Source organism: Eriocheir sinensis, chromosome 12 (assembly GCF_024679095.1).
Source record: "Eriocheir sinensis breed Jianghai 21 chromosome 12, ASM2467909v1, whole genome shotgun sequence".
NCBI lineage: Eukaryota > Metazoa > Arthropoda > Malacostraca > Decapoda > Varunidae > Eriocheir > Eriocheir sinensis.
The window spans coordinates 19,959,390-19,979,373 of NC_066520.1; the positions used below are offsets into that span (position 1 = coordinate 19,959,390).

Genomic DNA, 19,984 nt, shown 5'->3' on the forward strand with positions numbered 1-19,984 from the left:
AACTATATATGAAGGGAGTTATTGGGGTCGTGAAGGCAGTTTTGGGGTCGGAAATCAGTAAATATAGGAGACAGAGTACGACAATCTGGCACCATTGTATCTAATAAATTTGGATATTAAATAAAGATAGACTTATAACCCTAGCTAAAGGAGTTTATAAATGCAACAAATGAGCAAATTGGCGCATAATTAGTTGTTAAAATCACAAAAACGAGCTACGTTACGATATCTGGACCTCTGATGGACGTGGGAGCAGAATGAAGTATATTTATAAGTGTGCACAGTGAAGTAAGAGTGCGTTGTAAAGCATATAGGTGTAAATAAAAAATAAAAAAAATAGGACCTAAGAAGAGATACAAAGCGGAACAGCTCAAAAGAAGAAGAGAGAGAAGGAGGAGCCCAAGACCCAGCCCCAGACCAAGAGCCAAGCCATGTGGGAGGTGGTCGTGACGCAATGGATTTGAATTTCAAGTGTTGAGCCACAGAAATACCGGACTGTGAATGGCTCCTGAGTGGTGAGTCCTCATTTATGTCAAGCCTAATAAAGGGACAGCAGATATGTAAGTAATGGGGAGGAAAAAAGGATGTAGATGACGGTCCTGGGCCTGGGTAGAAAACATTGAGATATAGATTAAGCTGATTCTGGACTATCATTTCAGTATTACACACGACTTGGGAATTGGAAAACATTGAAATATAGATTATTTGATTGATGGGCTATCATTTTCAGTATTACAATCCTGACTGAAAGAAAAAAATTGAAATAATATGATTCAGGTGAAATATAGATTAAGCTGATTCTGGACTATCATTTCAGTATTACACACGACTTGGGAATTAGAAAACATTGAAATATAGATTAAGCTGATTCTGGACTATCATTTCAGTATTACACACGACTTGGGAATTAGAAAACATTGAAATATAGATTAAGCTGATTCTGGACTATCATTTCAGTATTACACACGACTTGGGAATTAGAAAACGTTGAAATATAGATTAAGCTGATTCTGGACTATCATTTCAGTATTACACCCGACGGACAATTTACAGTTTCACCCAACCAACGATTTTCTTATGTGGTTCATGTTTTTCTGGTGATAGATGTAGTGAATTGCACGATTTTGTACCTCATTTCCGTCGCAAATGTCTAATTTTCGAGTTATGCCTCTTTTCAAGTTATGCTGATCCTGGGCCATCATTTCAGTATTACACCCAACTTGAGAATTAGGAAACATTGAAATACTTTTTTTTTTATATATATATTTTTTTAGATTAAGCTGATCCTGGACTATCATTTCAATATTACACCTGACTTAAGAACTGGAAATGTAATGCCAAAAGGTTAAGTATGGAAGGTACACAGGATCACAGAAGTCGGTATAAGTATTGTAAGTAATTAAGTGTGTCTCCCATGTATCATTCCATACTTAACTTAACCTTCTGGCATTATATAAACATAAATCAAAACTTTTTTTTACATTTTGCTGGTCCTGGGCTATCATTTCAGAATTACACCCAACATAAGAATTGGAAATCATAAATCAAAGGGCATCGCAGAGCAGATCACTCACAAAAACCTTCACAAATGGTAGCTACGTTGTGTAAACTGTGCTATGCAAAAAATATTGTACAGACCAGCTTGGAGCAATGACTGTCAAGAACAACCGTTTTTTTATATATTATGCTGGTCCCGGGCTATTATTTCAGTATTACACCCAACTTTTTAAGAATTGGAAAACTAATCAAAACATTATTTTAAGTTACGCTGGTCCTAGGCTATCATTTCAGAATCACACCCGAGACAAGGATTGGAAAACATATTGAAACATTTTTTTTACATTAGTCTTACAAAAAAAGTCTACTCTTCATTTCAGAATTACTCCCAACTTCAGAATTGAAAATAAATCAAAACAAAACATTACACTGCTTCAGGGCCATCATTTCAGAATTGCACCCAACGTAAGAATTGGAAAACAAATCTTTGGGTGCACTCAAAGCAGATTTTCAAGGAAAAATGCAACAAAATGCAAACAAAGTCCTGAGCTAGCAATGGCTGGAACACGTTATCAGGATATCAGGACACCTCTCCTCCCGAAATTGACCTATCTTTCAGCCACTCTTCTTGACTCTTTGTAGGGGCAGTGAGTAGCGGGGGGTTTTTACCGTTATTATTATTTTTTTCCTTGAACTGCTTCCTCGCTGTAAAAAAAAAAAATGTTGCCAGATTGTATTATGAGTGTTCTATCAGTGAACTATTTCAATGCTAGATATGACAATTGCATAAAAGTAACAGACAGACAACAGATTGTAACATGCAGTTTTCCTTACAGGCAGTATGGCTAAGACTCAAAGATTCAAGAGAAACACTTCAGGATTCTGCTCCCCAGTTATTGACCGAATGGGTAAATGGGAATGCTCGCCAGGTAATGACGAGAAACACTCCCCACTGGCCTCCAGTTCCCCCGTTTTGTGCCGCAGGGTAAAGAAAAGGAAGCAGCTGAATCTTAGCTCAGAGAAGCTGCTCAAAGAAAAGCCACCGAGAAACTCTGAAAATTGTATAGCCAATGATAGCAAAAGTGAGAGTGCATTAATTGACGATTCTCTCATCGAAAAACTTTTTGCCAAGGACATTAATGATAGTATAAATGAGAGTTCTGTATTAATTAAGGATGACTCTTTCATCAGTCATATAAATTTTGATAAGCTTGACCAGCTTACTTCTTCGGGGTCTAGTGGCATTCCTACTGCACCATTGTCACCACAGCTCTTTGAAGAAATATGCCCTCCAAAAGTATGTGAATCCCAGTCCAGCATTATCTCTCCCACCCAAGCCAGCATCATCCTTCCCACCCAGGCCAGTCTCTCCAGCACTCTTTCCTCACAACCCCTGGTTACTCGTATTCAGAGGCAGTTCAAGAGTGGAGGTGAGTTAGAGGGAAAATGCAGTTGGTGCCTTCCTCATGCAGCAAACAGCTGCATTGCCTCCTAGAATGAATATGCTTTACCTTCTGAGCATATCTTTACATTCTTCATGGTAGACTCTAACGCTTAACATTGCATCACTCTGCAGGGCAACTCAAGTGTGAAAATGAGCGCCGAAAAGAGGAGATGGTGGCTGCCCTGGAGGAGTGCACTCGCAGCACTCACGAGTCCTTTAATCTGGGACCTTTCTTTGGCCTGCAGTCTCGTGTCTTGGAGCTGCTCAAAACCCACCGAGGGATCACCAAGCTTTATGGTGAGGTAACTTCTTTCACATCCCATTTTATTGTTTTGTTCATATGATTTTTGTATTATAAATGTTTTTTTGCAATTCTGATAAAATGTTGAAGCTGGAGGATTTGGTACAGCATCTAAATATGTACTAAATTTTTTTTCCAAAACAAGAAAATAAGAACATATGGCCGGTATGATGAATACCGACATTATATTTCAGAGTGGCAGGAGGACTGCATCCTCAAAGGAGGGACAGGGTCCAATTTGCTCATCTCCATGACCACCAGTGGTGGAAAAACCTTAGTTGCCGAAGTGTTGGTGTGGCAACAGCTTCTCCTCAAGAAACTTGACGCTCTGTTCATCTTGCCCTATGTGGCTTTGGTGCAAGAGAAGGCGGGTGACACCAACAGTTACCATTTCTTTTTGTTACTCCCCACTTCATCACCTCATCATTATCAGTTCTGCTGTTGAATGGGATAAAAGTAGACAACTGTCTCGTAAAAGTGATGATAATTTTGTGCATTTCCTACAAACTAGCTTAAAAGTTGAATACATAGTGAGGAGTTTACTTTAAACATTGTTGAATCATGTTCTTTTGATCATTTTAGGAGGCAGTATTCAGAGGTTAGGACAGCATTGCTTTGGGCACAGAGCTCCTGCATAATTATTACGGATAATACTAAATGACTTATTAAAGTTAAGAATGCAATGAATTTCAAAAGAAAGAGGATATGGAATCAGTGTGACTATGGGCAAATATAGATAATGTCTGGAACATGGAAGGTAAAGTACACTTCATGTGGAATAAATGTGATTCTGTGTGATGCTGAGCCTTTAGCCATAAATGCTGTTTATTTTAGAGTTTATAGCGTGCATTAGGATGTTGATACTAATGTAGTATCAATTTTTTTTTTTCAGGTAAGAGATCTGGCACCTTTTGGAGTGGAGCTGGATTTTTTAGTGGAGGAGTATGCCAGCAGCAGAGGAACCTATCCCCCAACTAAACACAAAAAAAAGTAAGTCTGACACAGTTTGGCACAAATTTTTGCTGTCTAAACTACCCTCCTACAGATTCTTTCCCTCTCTATTTTTATCTCCAGTTTCCTTATAGGCTCTGCTGTGGTAGGCACTCACTCTTCTACCCCCAAACCTATAAACAGTGCTGTTCTGCAGGGATTACTTCTATCTCTCACTCTCGTTCTATTGTTGTTAATAATCTTTCCAAAACAAACTGTCCTTTTCATTCCTATGTGGATGACTATTCTGCATTACTCAACATCATTTTTAAAAAAAAAAACTCTCCCAACAGGAATTACAGGACTCGAGGCTGGATGCTACAGAACACTTAACCTCTGACCCTGCTATCATTTTTGTATGGGAAGGAGGGACTTGGTGTCCTTCAATCCCTCAAAAACTCAATTTCACCACCTGTCAATGCAACACAATCTTCCAAACCCTCATCCCCAATTTTTCAGTAACTCAGCTATCCCCTTTTTCTACACTAAACATTCTTGGTCTATCCTCAACTCAAAATGAGACAGAATGGAAGTGTAGCTAGTTTTACTCTAATTCTTTCCTTTTATTTTTCAGAAGAGTGGTCTATGTAGCTACGATAGAGAAAGCATGTGGGCTCGTCAACTCTCTCTTGGGTGAAGGTCGGATCAAAGAGCTTGGCCTGGTTGTTGTTGATGAGGTTCACATGGTGGGAGATAGTGGAGGACGCGGGGCGATTCTGGAAAACCTTCTCACTACACTACGATACTCTGCACGTAAGGTTTGAGATTTTTTATGATTGGGAATTATTACCATAGTGTTGATCTAGCATGAAATCCTGAATTTGGGACACATTTGATTGTACTTTAATGTATTATAATTAGAAGGCATCAAATTTCCCTGCTAATGATGTACCACTCACAGCCAGTGTCAGATTTTGCAACAATAGTATCTGAATGATGAGAATCTTAATATTTATTAGGACAGTTTTATCTTTGTGAGAGTTAATTTGATTTGATGCAGTAGCCTTCAATTTAATAGCTATATATAAGTTTCTAAGAGTATTAATTATCACATGTTCTGTCCCTTCAGCCTCGGTGCAGGTAGTGGCCATGAGTGCGACTGTTGGCAACATTAAGGAGTTGGCAGAATTTCTTGGTGCTGAGACTTATGAAAACAGCTTTCGTCCTGTCCAGCTTGTTGAATATGTTATGGTGAGCATTACCTATTCATTGGTTATGAGTTTTGAACTGTACCATATGGTGCTGGCAATCATGTGTCTGAAGATACCCTTAACTTAACCTAACTTAACAAAACCCCAAACAGTTACTATAGGCCTTGATTCAGAAAATTCATATATGCATCTTTACTAATGAGAATTTCTATACAACAAAGTGAGGTCATTCTTTGTTGATTTATACCATAAGGTGCTGGCTATCATGTGTTTGAAGGTACCCTAAACTTAACATAACTTAACCCAACAGAACCCCAAACTTTTTATTTTCAATTTTTCAGATGGGAGAGCAGCTGTGTCAGATCAACAAGGCAGCGAAGACAGAGACTGAATTATTTATAAATAGGCGCACATGCACCTTTAACGTAAGTGATATCATTTATGTTCTCTTCAGATAGAGAAGACTATAGTTAATGATTTAACTGAGGGTGTATAAGATCTTTTAATAGAAAAATTGACATGATCAGTATAAAGCTTTTGTAATCACGATAACTTGATTGGGCTGCTGTATTGATATAAAAATATAGTAAATTGTGTTTTGGACATGTAATAAGAATGAATGACTTTGTGAATAGAGTGTGTGAGGGAAGGATTAAGGGAGATGGTACTGGGTAAACCACTAATGGGATGGATCAATAGAGTGGATGAGCATTGGAAGAGAGTCGGCAAGCGAGGGATTGGATGTGTGGTATCTGAGTCATTAAAATCCTAGGATTGGTTGCAGGTCCAGATTCCTCTCTGACAGTCCTCTGTTGATTCCTTTATTTTACAGAGCCAAAACCACATCGGTATATTAGTGGAAGAAGTTGTACCTCAGTACTCTTGTCTGATATTTTGTCCCACGAAACTTTGGTGTGAGAATGAATCACTAAACATATCCAAAACCCTGCCCAAAAAGCTGAAGCAGGTGAGCATTATCCAGTCTTTATCAAGTAAAACATTTTTTCTTTCAGCTGGAATAAAGAAGAGTCAGTCTTGTAATTAATGCAGAGGCTATAAAATTTATCCAGTTAAAAAGTTACTTTCATTTTTAAAGTAGGTTGGTTTTGACTGCCTCCTCTACTGTTTAGTACCTCCATAGCTCCTACAACTCTCCCTCCTTTCACCATACAGTTCTCTGCATCACCTGAACATTGCCATCATACGACCATGACTTTAGGGCTCACTATTGATGTCAGTGTTACAGTTTGCTTCCTTCAATTACACTACTACATCACTTCCTACATCAGTTATCAATCCTGTCATACCTTGATGTTAATACTCCACTACAAATTTGTGAACTTAGAGGTATGAAAACAATAGTTATGAGTTTTGTAAATTTTAGTTAAATGTACTGTATACCTATGATTATACTCATAAACACAAAATAATAATTATTGTTTTGTGTTTCAGTTTTTCTATGACAGAAAGAAAGCTCTACTCAGTGCTTTACAAGAGGAAGGAGGGGAGTCTATATGTCCCGTGTTAAGGAAGACTATCCCCTATGGAGTTGCTTATCACCATTCTGGTAAGCTCTTATTTAGAATCATCCGTAAATACTGGTTTCTTCATAAAGGCAATGAGAAAGGTAGACACTTTGAGTATGAAATAAAGTAATGCATGGGATAATTATTTTCTTTTGTTGAGTTACCTTTTAGAGACCAGAGTATAGTTTGTTTAGCAAGTAGTGGCTTCTGATGAGTCAAAGGCGAATATGAAGGTTTGAGCTCCCTGCTGCAGGTAGAGTTCACTTTATGAACAGCCAATACACTCTGAAGCCTTTGTGTTGTGTTTGTCAGGTGCTCAAGAAAGTTGCATGCTCTTTTGTTCTGGTAGCAAAGTTTATATAGAAATTAAGTCTTGTCTCCTTTCCTTATATGTTTATTTGTTTTTATATTTGTTCTACTAGCAAAGTCTACATAGAAATTAACCCTCATCACTTTTGTTTACATGTTTAACTCTCTTTGACTGCATGTAATCTGAATAAATAAGATTATATTTTTCACCTCTGTAGTTTATGATGATAATGGGGTTGTGTTGGCAGGCCTGACTGATGCAGAGCGCCACCTGATAGAGGAGGCATATCTACAGGGAACCATTTGCATCATATGTTGCACATCCACCTTGGCAGCTGGGATCAATCTTCCTGCCAGAAGGGTGAGAAAGAACTACTTTGTTAACCACTTTGTTAACAGTTGCGTTCATTGGGAAAGCAAACTGAAGATAATTTACAGTCTCACTTTTTTATTATGTCATGCCTTTCAGTACCTGTACTTTTTCTTTATTCCTGTATCTTTGATCTGATGCTATTACTTATGAGCCCAGGACTTGTCTTCCATCTTTCAGGTCATAATTCGATCGCCATATACAGGACGAGACTTCTTAACGCAGGCAAAATATAAACAAATGGTTGGAAGAGCTGGACGTGCCGGTTTAAGTTCATCTGGAGAGAGCTTTCTTCTCATTGAGAGAAAGGACTTGAAGCAAGTGAGCCTTGAGTTATGCATGAAATTAAAGTCACTAAGTTATACATAAAATTATAGTCTTTCTACATAAGGCATAGTCATGTGAATGTGGTCAGACACTGGGTGGATTTATCTTTTAATATCGTGTCAGTAAAGTAGCTGCTCACTCATTACACTTTTTGCTAGTGTTTCTTGAAGTGTTTTGAAAGAAGAAGAATTATCATCATCATCATGTTTTGTAACAGTTTCTTTTCTTTTCTCACTCAACAGGTAGGAAAGATGCTGCTGTCAAGAGTGGAGAACTGCATCTCTTCCTTGGCTGAAGAAGACTTCCATGGTCTGACTACACTGCTCTTTACCTCAATAGGTCTGGATGTTGCATCGTCTCTCTCTCAGCTGAAAAAACTTGCAAGCCTTTCCCTACTGGCACGTCAAGCTCCTGACCTGGATGTAGATGTCTCGCTCAAGGTAAGTTTTTGTTTCCAGGAGGGGGAGCCAATATTCACTCTTGACTTGTGTCTGTTATACTGAAATATTTCACTGAGTGTCAGGTTGATGAGGATGATGGTGCAGTTCTTACCTTCAGGATAATGAGTGAAGGTTTGTTGCTTTCAGGTGGTTGAGCTAATAGAAAAGCTGAGGGAGATGGAGTTGGTGCGCATTAAACAAGAGCAGGACGACTTAATTCCAGCACTCCCTGGTAGGTAAGATTTAATGAGTCAAGTTTATAAGAATATAATTGGAAGATATTTTGTCAGTTTATCATTCTTCACTTTACCCAAATGTACTGTAGATAACAGATATGAGGAGTGTCCAGTGATTTATGATGGTATTTACAAAGTTCCTTAACTGTGATGTGTTTAAAAGTATTCATTATCTCTTGAGAAATGAGATGAAAAGCAAGATAACTTTTCTATTAAGATGGGGAAGTCTAAACAATTATCCCAGCATCAGTCAAAATGCCTTTCACTCTTGGAAACAAATCCTTTTTTAGGCAAATATAATATAATGCTGGTGTACATATGCTTAGTTGTACTGTTGGTGCTGTTCTTCATTTCACTGGCTCATTTATTATTTTTAACACTTGAATCTCCTTGCCCTGCATTGTGGCAAATGGGTCACATCATTGTCTTTATAAGCATCAACCAATTGAAAGAAAAAAACATTGTGCTATAATTTGTCACAAGAAATAAAACTAGTCTAGGAAAGTAATTTCAATTGAATAATTACAACAGTTTTTATTTATCCTTGGGTTCTTCTTGTTCAGAGGCTAGCAAGTTGAGCTCCTCCAAAAAGTCATCCGATGCATCCCCGGCATCAGCCGTAGTAATGCTCAGCCGTCCTGTGGAAGATGGAGACATTCTAGAAGTCAGCAAGTTGGGGCGTGCTGCCATCAAGGGTAAGTGTCCCTGTAAGTGTATCTTATATGCAAGCTAGGCTCATCCTATACTGCTTTTGTTGAACAGACCAACAGGACTGAATGTTTCCTATTGCTAGTTGTTGCAAGTTAATGAATATCTCTTTTATTTTCAGGGAATGTTAAGTTTACTGTGGCCCAGCGACTGTTTAATGATCTTCTTGAAGCACGAGACAGGCTCTCCGTGAACACTTACCTTCACTTGATACACCTTGTCATACCCTATGAAAGTGTTCAGGCAGTGAAGATAAATCCAAATGTGTTTCAGAGGGCTGTAAGTGTGGCTTGTCTTATTTTTTTATGAAGTATTTAAATTTGAAGTACACCCAATCCCCTGCTATTGCGCCTTCTGCTGTTACCATTCACTGTTGTCTTGCATTCCCTAAAAACTGGCCTCCTCGTGTATTTGTAAACAAAGGAGTTGTCATAGCTATGTGGTTGTGGCCAGTGTCACCTCTGCTGCATCTTCTTACCTTTTACGAACATTTTATTAAACTATGATTACTGTTTCCAGTAAATATCTGCCTATAAGGGCTGCTTTGGTAATATTGTGAGGGAGCTGTTGTTGTTGGTAGACATTTTTGTTGTGCTCAGCTGATCGACTTCGATATGGATCACCCGCCTTACATGGGGGAGTTATGCAACTCATAACTGCCCAATTACCAATTGGAATTATTCTCATTGATTCTTCAGTTCACCTGTCATGCATTTCTGCTGTCTTCCACAGTTTTGTAACCAATTAGGCACGATAGCAGGGAAATGGGTGTATTTAAGTCACTATAATAATTTCTAATATGGCTTGCATGTCAACCTCCCTACTAAGAGAAACATGAATGAATGTAATTTAATATTTTGGTACTATTCAGAGCTCTCTGAGTGAAGTATTTCAGGGGGTCTAAGCTAGTACCTAGATAAAAATTTGGTATGTGTTAGCTTGCAGCTCCAAGAAGCGGACTGGAAAATCACATAGCCAATACATAATTTGTCTCATTTATGAGCACGAAGAAATCTCTTTTTTTTTCCCAATTTTTAACTTGTAATTTTCAAGACTAAAGATTTCTTTGTGGTCATCTGTGCGGCAGACTCGCAATGATGACACTCGCGCCTTCCTATTTGGAGTTGCCATTTGGTTATCTCCTGCCTGAGGACCAAGTTTTCAAACTGAGCCCAATGTATTAGTATAGATAAGAAGAGATTTCAAATAGCTGCTATAATGTCAACCATATGTTTTTTTCTGCACTCAGTACTCCATGCTTGGGAAGGAGGAACTTAAGCTGGCCAGTGCTCTGCGAATACATGACGGGGTCATTGCTCGCATGATATCAGGAAAGAGGATAAAGGTTGGTAAACATTAAATACATTGTACAAAAGATAACATGAAGAGAGAGGAAGTTGTAGGAGTGACGAGTTCTAAAATGTGGTTGAGTATCAGAACCTGTAGTTATAAAACTTCTTAGAACTGCTAAATACATTTAAAAGCTGAAATTTTTAAAATCTTGCTCCTAACTTGGAGGATATCAAAGTATAAGTCAAAACTGCTAAGTCTTGGAGTAGGTCCTGGGAATGTTCTTACCAGAAAAGAAAATTAAGAGCAGTGAGGGGTAGGTATTACTATCAAACATGTGTTCTTTACAGAATGTCACTGAAGAGGTACTGAAAAGGTTTTACAGTGCAATGAAACTTCACGTTGTGTGGTGTAGGCAGGGTGTGTGGGAAGCAAGTTCACAGCTTGGGTGTCAACGTGGAGACCTGCAGCAGCTCCTCAACAGTACCACTGCCTTTGCTTCATGTGTTTCACACTATTGTGCAGTAAGTTGGTCCTGGTGTACTTTCCTATGATTTTTCTTCCATTGTCTACAGTAATTTATTAAGCAGATGGGTGAGATCTTCAGACAAAATATAATGAGTAAAATTAATCATCCATTGATGTAAGGCAGATGCTACAACTTGCTATGCTGACCCTGAACTCAAAGTTATATTTTATTCTTCACTAAGTTTTCCATAGACTTTTTGAGATGTATTTAAACTTTTACAAATCTTTTTCAGGAATTAGAACAGCTGTGGGCTTTTAGGGATCTTCTAGCCAACATAACGCAGGTGTTGTCAGGGTGTTGTGTAGCAGAGTTAATGCCTCTGTTGGACTTGCCTGGCATTAAGAAGGTGAGTTCTTCAGTCATGTGTAGTATTAGTTAATGAGCCTTGCGTTACAATAAATTTATTTATTCTTCACTATCATATTTATCAGTTTCACAAAAATAATTATGTCTATAAATATATTCTTGCCTCAAACCTTAAATGTGATGATGTCATGGAGCTCAAGCTGGTTCTTTTGGGCTGAATGGTCTTAACCCTATAGTAGCTTGACTTGTGCAGACCAGTGTTTGTATTCATCTCTGCCTGATTGCCTTTCACATGCCAGGGTAAATGAGATGTATATATCTACAAGATTCAAACCTGCAATATCATGGAATTCAGCAGGGGGGAAGAAAAAAAAATGTAATAAAATTTAAAGGTAAGAACAGCCTGGCACTCATCATCATCACCATCAGCCATCAGTAGTCCTCGTCCAGCATCCTCCACCTCTGTGATGTTAGTGTGTACTCCATCCTGATCCAACAAAGGCTCTAATATTTTCCCTCATGGTTCTCTGTCTGCACAGATATCTGTAATATCTGGTTTGCCACTATTACTGCGGTTGCCCATCTGCTATTAGTTTTCTGTATGATATGGCTTGCCCAAGTTTTTTTCTTTTTTCGTAAATGTCAATAGAATTTGTTTGTTCTTTAATCAGTAATGCTCACTTATCTCTTCACATTATACTATACCTATCATATTTGAGAGATAAAAAGATGAGATCAATATTGTGAGCTTAATTCATCCTATGGAATATTTTGTCAGGTATGAGAAGGTTCCTATGAATTTTCCATAAAATTCATTACCTACCAGAGGCTGTATTGCCATTCTCTTCTCACTGCATCTGGTATATCTCACAAAACAAAAGTACATAATATTTGTTTTGGTAAATTTTATAAAAGTTCTTTTATAATATTTTCCCATCTTCATTTTTCTTTTCAGGGTCGAGCACAATTGATGTACAAAGCTGGGCTAAAAACACTGCAAGATGTAGCAATATGTGAACCTAGAACATTGATGGGGGCTGTGAGGCACCTGTCTTATGTGTCAGCCCTTCAGATTGTTAATACTGCTAAGGTGAGATGATTGTATGCATTTGTATTATGTCAGAAGGGGCATCTTTATTTTTGGGGGTGGGGGAATGCTCTCTCTATATATTGTCTATCAGTTTATGTGTATTACTGTGTTATTTATAGCCATTATCTCAGCATTCTTAATACTGATCTAGTGTTTCCACTCACAGATGTTGCTGATTGATAAAGCTGAAACCTTACAAATGGAGGCAGAACAGATGATTTCAGGTTTATCTACAACTCCGCAGATTCAAACAATATCTGGAATTACTGGTGTAAATGAAAAAGTTCCTTGACATACAATTTTTAAAGGAATATTCTCCCTTGGTTTCTTATGAATTAGAGCAATGGAAAGCTCTAGAATGTCTCCAGTAGTAAATAGGAATCCAGTATTCATCACAACTATTTTCCTGAACCAAGGAAGGTAGAATGTTCAGACTTGAGAAGCAGAACAGTGGCAAGAAGGGGAGAAAAATGCCTACTTAAACATTTCACATTCATTCACACATCTTCACCAAAACTCCATCCTCCCATTTTTCTCGTTAAGCTTAAGGAACTCAGGCTGGCTTTCTCTGCCCTCTCAACCACTTGTATGATACAGGGTATAAGTATCATGCCATGCAGGGGTATCTGTCGGATTGAGAGATTTTACATATAGGTTGATATATAAGAGTTAGGATAATTATTTCAAGACTGAAATATTTGGGTAGATATTGGAGTATATACTTATATTTTTATACTTGTACTGGTGTGACTGCATTTTATATATGACTTATGTAAAGACATGGACAACTATATAAAAATAAAACATACCTATTCCCTGACATGGATCATTAAAGCCCAGAGGGGTGTTGAAGAAGGAAATTAAAGTTTTAAAAAGATGCCTGCATGTTATGTAGTATCGGATGCAGCCAGCAACATGTATGTGAGCTCTGAAGATACATAGTTTGAGCTCAGTGATGAAGCTTGTAACTTGGCTTGGTTTGCCTCAAGATATGAAGGAGCTGACTTTGAAAGCAAGCATAAATGATCATGGGAAAGATTTCATCAGCTACTACTTTAACAATAGACAAACATTAAAAAAAGGTAAGTAGGCTAATGAAACCAGATAGAAGAGGTCAGGCTATTTAGCATTTGCTGTTTTATGAAAAGTAAGCATTAGCATTAACTTTATTCACTTTCTATTTACTACAGTATAAGTGGATATATGCAATTTTTATACATAGTTATAGAGTAATGTTTGACAAAATAATTCTAATTATTATTTGTACTTAAACATGACGTATATTTCAACTTCACATTTACTAAAGTTGCGAAAGTAGGTGTTTAAATACTTAAGAATGTCCTCTGTGAAATTTGGTAGTGTCATTATAGATAACACTTACATTCTTTTGTGGTTTATGAGAGAAGCAGGCCCTAGTCCATCAGTCACTATAAAGTTTTAAGTAAAGTCAGCTCTGATCACTTTAATGTTGTCTACATTATCATGACTTTCCATTTGTGTGAGTGATTTAATATAGATACAATCTGAATTTACATGGCTGACTACAAGCGTTTGGCGAGCACAGACAACGATGGATGTGGTGGTCCATTAAGCCGGGGTGGGCGTGGTCCCCTTCTCTTGCCTCTCCTGACCACTCTCGTGTACCTCTTAATTGAACGCAAGACTGATGATCCCCGGCCTCCCGCCTGGTCATCAGTGGGGTGACCCGGAGCGTTGATTGGCGGTGTTCTTGTGAGATTGCCCGTGTTGGTGGTGGACGGGGGGTGAGGGGAGAGGGGTCGCGGGGTGGATGGGCACAGGGGTGGAGTAAGGAGGGTTAAAGGGTGGCATGACGTACATTCCCTGGTATGGCTATAATGGAAAGTAGTAGTACGATATTTTGTTACCATTAGTGCGGGACATGGTTACTGAAGGGACGAGGAAGAAGTAGGAGGGGGAGCGAGGCAGAGGCAGGGGTGGAGGGGCACGGTGTAACGAGGAGGGGCGGCAGTGTCGGCCGGGGACGATCTGGGTTATAGATGATCATCAGCTGAGGACGAGATAGGTTCGTTGGGCGGCAGACAAAGTGAGCTGGGCCTCCATTTGCCAAGAAGCGATGCTCGGACAATTAGCCAGACTGATGGCCGATGGGACAGGCCTGACGGGGGGGGAGGGGAGGTAGCCATGGGAGGGGTGGCCATTGGCCATTTCGAAATTTCGAACATTTTTAGAATGGTTGCAGCATTTTTTTACTTTAATAAAATATGAAATGGTAATTTGAAATATATAAAAAAAGGTGAGTACCTACTACATATAATTCTTGATCTGTCATGTAATACGAGTCCTAATTGTTTTTTGAAAACGTATATATAGAGGCATTGCTGTAATCCTGTAAAAAATATGAACTGAAATGAGCGAACATTCATGTTTACTTTATCTGGAACAGCTTACACTGACCCAGACTGTCTACCGCAAAGTAACCGCACACAAAGTGCATGCCAGCGGGGCCACGCGTCGGCGGCCATTCCCGCGACGCCCTCTGCGGGCCGCGCTGCGAGCCCCGCCACGTGTGTCATGGCTACTGTGCCATCAGTGATCTCAGTCTGCTGGTTCCCGGCTTTCTCGTGTCGTCAGTCCCTTAGCCGCATGCACGCTGTTCCTTGAGGCTCAGGTACGTAGGCCTAAGTGTGTTATGCACGTTGGTTCTGAAGCGGTATCGAACTCAGTACTTCATACCGGTGTAGCTGCTAGGGAGTCACTGAAGTCGCACTGGTTATCCCTATATAATTAAGCCAGCCTCAAAGTTACATACATTTATGGTGTTCACAGTAACGCTGAGTGGATTGGAAAATACATGCAATGCAGCCTGGCCTCAAAGCTGTGGCTGGGTTAGCGTGCCGTGTAATAATAGGCTACATATTCGTTGAGTCAAAATGTCCTCTCGTTCTGCTAGAGTTTAATCATTTCGCAGCTGTAGGTACTGCATTACAAATTAAACTTCACTTATCTTTGAGACTGTGATTAACATATATTTCCCAATTCACTCAGCGTCATTGTATGTACGAGACATGGCTAACCGAGGCTTGCTGGGCCGTACAAGCGCAGGTGATTTAGTAGCTCGCCACACCGTCAGTGCTGTTGTTGCCTTTTCCACTTTTTACAAAAAGCATATTCACATATAAACCTCGCAGGGGATCTTATTATAAACATCATAATAAGTGTTTTGAAGGAGACAGGGCATATGAATATGGATTTAGTTTTGACAGTCGCACTCATGAACTTCCTTTGGTCCTTCTCATTAAAAATAAGTTAAAAATAGATGCTTGTCAGATTATTACAAAGTAATTAGTATGATTACAAATCGTCCATACTTGAAGTAGCAGTAGCGTATGTATGATCAATGCCTAGCTACATCATTACATCACAAATAGAGTGAAAAGAGATTCGAGGACTATTAATAATACAATATTTGTTTGCGGTTTGCATTTTCGGTGTCAAGTTTTGTGGGGGAAGACTGCAAATATTGTGTAGCTATTTGCGATTGCGGATTTGCGATTGCGATTTAAACTAAATCTCCAAATTAGCGGAATTGTGATTGCGAAAGTTATGGAATAAGTTAGCGAATTTGTGACAGCGGAAGTTCGAATTCGATAGCGATGCCCAGCTCTGTACTCTATATAGTTTTCAGTGTTGGGAAGTGTTAGCCTACTGATAATGTTTTGTAATCTCTTCGTTTATTTGTTTTTTTGCGTCTACCGACGTAGGTTTCGTGTTAAGATGAACCAGCAGGAGATAAAAAAAAAAGGTATGGGATTTTTTTACACGACGTCATATCTTGCGTGCACTAATCATTTCTTGAGTTTTAAGTACAGGTGTATTTCTTATCTAGAGCATATAACATTTTCATGAAAGTAGTATCTTAATCGAGAAATGCAAAGTAACACACGACAACCATATGGTCTTCATCTGATCTTTGTTCCTTGAGGGGAATTTGTAGTATTCCGACGCATATCACACCACAGCCAACCACACGCCCTTTTTGTCCAAGCCGCCGTGGAAGACTGCGGAAATGCCAGTCAGTTTAATTAATTGTCTATCGGTGGCGTCACAGTTCAGCTGCGTCGTCAATTATTTCGGAGCCCCCAGTTATTTTGGCAGGTGCATGTCGGTAATTTGTGAGCATAAAACTAAACAGGGGAAGTGATAAAGTGGAGGGTCAACACTAACGCGCGATGGAAATTATAAAGGGTCTGCCCTCCATATTATGGCGCTGCCGTTCGGAAACCCTTCCTCCATTGCACGGTAATGTATTCACCTGTTTCTATTGTATTAAATCCCCTTTTTAACCTGCTTGTTTATAAAATGAATATGCATGCACTGCTGCCTAAATCCCTCTCGTTTGCATTTGGATGGGGACTGGAAAATATTTACTGATTTCAGTGATTCAAGTTCACTCAGTTCCGTGATGGACTGGCCGGCTGTGCCTGGATCGTGCTATCGCCTGCCTGGCACACGAACCGTCAGCACGAGCCGTGCATGAGGTAGCAGAGGCCGAGGTGATGAGAACACTTGGAGAATCAGTCACATCCCAGTGAGTGATTGTGCCGTTATGTCATTAAGCCTGAAAGGAATAATGGTGTTTACCTAACTTGTTGGAATGCTGCCAGATATTGAAAATTGTGATGGCGTTCGTAATGTCAGGACGTCCGTGTTGGCGGGTCCAGCATTGAGTTTGACGAGGCTCCCGTCGTGGCCGCGCGGGGTGGTACTGGCAGCAGTAACGGTGTGGCTTGTCTTGCTGGTTACAGTGGCGGGCATTGCGATTTTGACTGGCTCCCTCTCACGATGGTGAGAATATGTTGACAGGGCCATATTTTTGTTTAGCATTTCTTTCCGATAATATTTGCAAAATGCAAAATAATAATGATACCAAAAAAATAAATCATGGAATTGTAGGTATCAACGGTCTTTAATTGAGATGCCGCCGGTGTCACCCAGACTGTCCCACCTTTTTCACATAAAAATAATACTTGGTGTGGTTATTTCCATGGGTCATGCCGTGTAAGCAGCTTTAGACTTTAGCTTAGAGGTGAATTTTCCTATGTCGGTGGATTATTTTTCGTTATGAATATATACTTATTTCCAAGTGAAGTACTAACTAAACACATTCATTGGTATAATAAGGCTCAACAGCAAAGGAGCTTTTGGACTCATTGGCATAGTATTCTTTGTTTGTTTATTTGTTTGTGTATCATTCACCATGGCCTGCTCACACGCTCAACTCGCGATCGTCAGGCAGTCCTTTCCCTCGGCGGCCAAAAATAGGCTGCTCATTTTTTATAAGGCAGTGAGGAAAAGGAGCAGCTAATTGCATTTCATTTCACGTATAGGAAATAAACTCTTTATACATGTAATTAAATTCATGATGTAGAACTTAATCTTTTTCTTCCGATTATTTCTTTCTCGCCTTGACAATCTCAGTACCGAAATTATAACACGCAGGAGTAATTGGCTCCGTTTTCTCTCTCGTCTCCGGCTCTTGTATGTTTTCTTCTATTTTCAATCATATCAGTTTGACTCGGAAATGTACTGTGTTGCGGTGGCGGTGATTGGCTGTCGTGTGGCTGTGTATATGTGTTGTTGATAGCGGCGAGTTTACGTTTGTAACGAGATAGGTGTGGTGGTGGTGATGGCGGCGGCGGCAATGAAGAACAGTTACGCGTATATGTTTATTTATCTCTTCAGTTGTGTGCCGTGGTCGTTTTCTCTGCTGGTGATATGGGTGGCGGTTGTGGCAGTGATGACAGCGGCCACAGATAACGCGAATTATTCCAATAAATACCTAAAGTTTACAGATTCCAACCCAAACCAAATCGATCTCGAAATTTATTGGAATCGGAGTCAAAGTAGAGAGTTCCAGACTAATACTGGCGGCCGCGTGAAAGCTCCTTTGGTAAATCGAGTTTTGCGTCCCGCCGAGCAAATTGTCCACTGGTGTTAGAGAGAGAGAGAGAGAGAGAGAGAGAGAGATAATGGACATGTGAAAGTTGCCTGGTATTATTCTTCCGAACTCTGCCTTTACATCGAATTTGATTCGTGTTGACTTTATCTGCTAGTGGTACTTTTTAATATCTTTCTTTGTGTGTGTGTGTGTGTGTGTGTGTGTGTGTGTGTGTGTGTGTTCAGCCCAAGTTGAAATAATAGGCTAATAAAAAAAGTCAGGTCAGTGCTATACTTCCCACGATGTTTTTGTGTGGTAGCTGATTATGCTATTCTTTTTTTTTTTTTGTGAGTGTAGGAAGAATCGTAAAAATAACTGTACATCAATCTAGTTCTCATCCTTTTTTCCCTATTTGCTTTTTGTTTACTTTGCGCATTTAGTTTTTCTTCTCAAAACTTTACATGTACATTATTATTTTTATTATTATTATTGTTATCATATGCATTTTGAAAGGGGTGACTAAGCAAAGAGCCTCCATGCTAGAAGGATTTATCGGCCCATGTCTGACCGAGGAATCTCTCTCTCTCTCTCTCTCTCTCTCTCTCTGAGCACCACTAATCCCCTGGCCGGGCCACTCCCCAAACTCAATCAAGCAGTCTTTCTCCCCTAGGAATAATATTTGTACACACACACACACACACACACACACACACACATCCATCCATAAAGAGAGAGAGGGTAGGCTAGCAAGCATGACCTACACTTCTCTGTTTGTTAGCCTCCTCCTCTCTCTCTCTCTCTCTCTCTCTCTCTCTCTCTCTGTATGTATGTTTATATATATACACCCACACCCACCCCCCACCCACACACACACACACACACACACCTTCGAGGGAGAAAAATAAATGACACTCTGATAACAACGGCCTGAAATTTTATACTGAGACTGATCCTGAGCCTTAAATATGACCTTAAACAATAGGCATTAGGCGGGGAAGAGCAAGGCAGGGAGGGAGGGCGAGGTAGTGGATCGGGCCCAGAAATAGGAACTGTCTCCCGCCGCCTCCACCCCCCCCTGGCCGGCGCCCCGCTCGTGTAATTAAGCCCCATCAGTGTCCTCGTGCTGCATGAAGCTTAAAATTCAACACGCTAAGCCACACCCGCCGGGGAATCCTGTTGTTAACTGTCCGATTACTTTATTGATTCATGTTCACTAGAGTATTGTTATTATTGTTATTGTGGAGACAGAAGAAGAGGAGGAGGAGGAAAACGTATATAAATATCGTGTTCAGGTCGAGTGGTATATCAAGGGGAAGATTGAGGTGTGTGTGTGTGTGTGTGTGTGTGTGTGTGTGTGTGTGTGTGCTGATTCGACTGCCTTGTTTGGGATTAATTTGGAATCGAGGTTATGGGTAAACGGTGTGCGAGGAGTTGCCTTACTTTACCTTGTCTTAGCGGAACTGAATATTGGAGAGAGATGGCTAAGGGGGAGCAGGGAAGTCTAGGAGAAGGAAGAGGAGGAGGAGGAGGAGGAGGAGAAGGAAGTTATG

General features: G+C 39.8%; 1 protein-coding gene and 1 long non-coding RNA gene across 3 annotated transcripts in view; both read left to right on the plus strand.

The window, feature by feature from the left end:
* The first annotated feature begins 359 nt into the window (after window positions 1–359).
* On the plus strand, window positions 360–13,328 carry LOC126997579 (helicase POLQ-like). 2 transcript variants are annotated; one of them, XM_050858751.1, is made up of 21 exons: window positions 360–515; window positions 2,334–2,927; window positions 3,074–3,238; window positions 3,437–3,609; window positions 4,135–4,232; window positions 4,807–4,985; window positions 5,302–5,423; window positions 5,725–5,808; window positions 6,216–6,350; window positions 6,836–6,950; window positions 7,467–7,579; window positions 7,769–7,909; window positions 8,158–8,355; window positions 8,503–8,587; window positions 9,155–9,286; window positions 9,421–9,578; window positions 10,549–10,644; window positions 10,940–11,113; window positions 11,351–11,464; window positions 12,380–12,514; window positions 12,681–13,328. In XM_050858751.1, exons 2-21 carry the CDS (start codon window positions 2,339–2,341, stop codon window positions 12,804–12,806), a joined length of 3,132 nt encoding a protein of 1,043 aa, XP_050714708.1. In that variant the 5' UTR covers window positions 360–515; window positions 2,334–2,338; the 3' UTR covers window positions 12,807–13,328. The 2 variants fall into 2 exon arrangements, with proteins under 2 accessions (XP_050714708.1, XP_050714707.1); XM_050858750.1 differs by having other exon boundaries at window positions 408–560.
* Window positions 13,329–14,945: 1,617 nt separating this feature from the next.
* The window catches only part of LOC126997582 (uncharacterized), a 135,228-nt gene continuing 130,189 nt past the window's right edge, over window positions 14,946–19,984 (plus strand). Inside the window, exon 1 of the long non-coding RNA XR_007752206.1 lies at window positions 14,946–15,164. This is a non-coding gene — a long non-coding RNA (uncharacterized LOC126997582). The remainder of the gene's footprint in view (window positions 15,165–19,984) is intronic.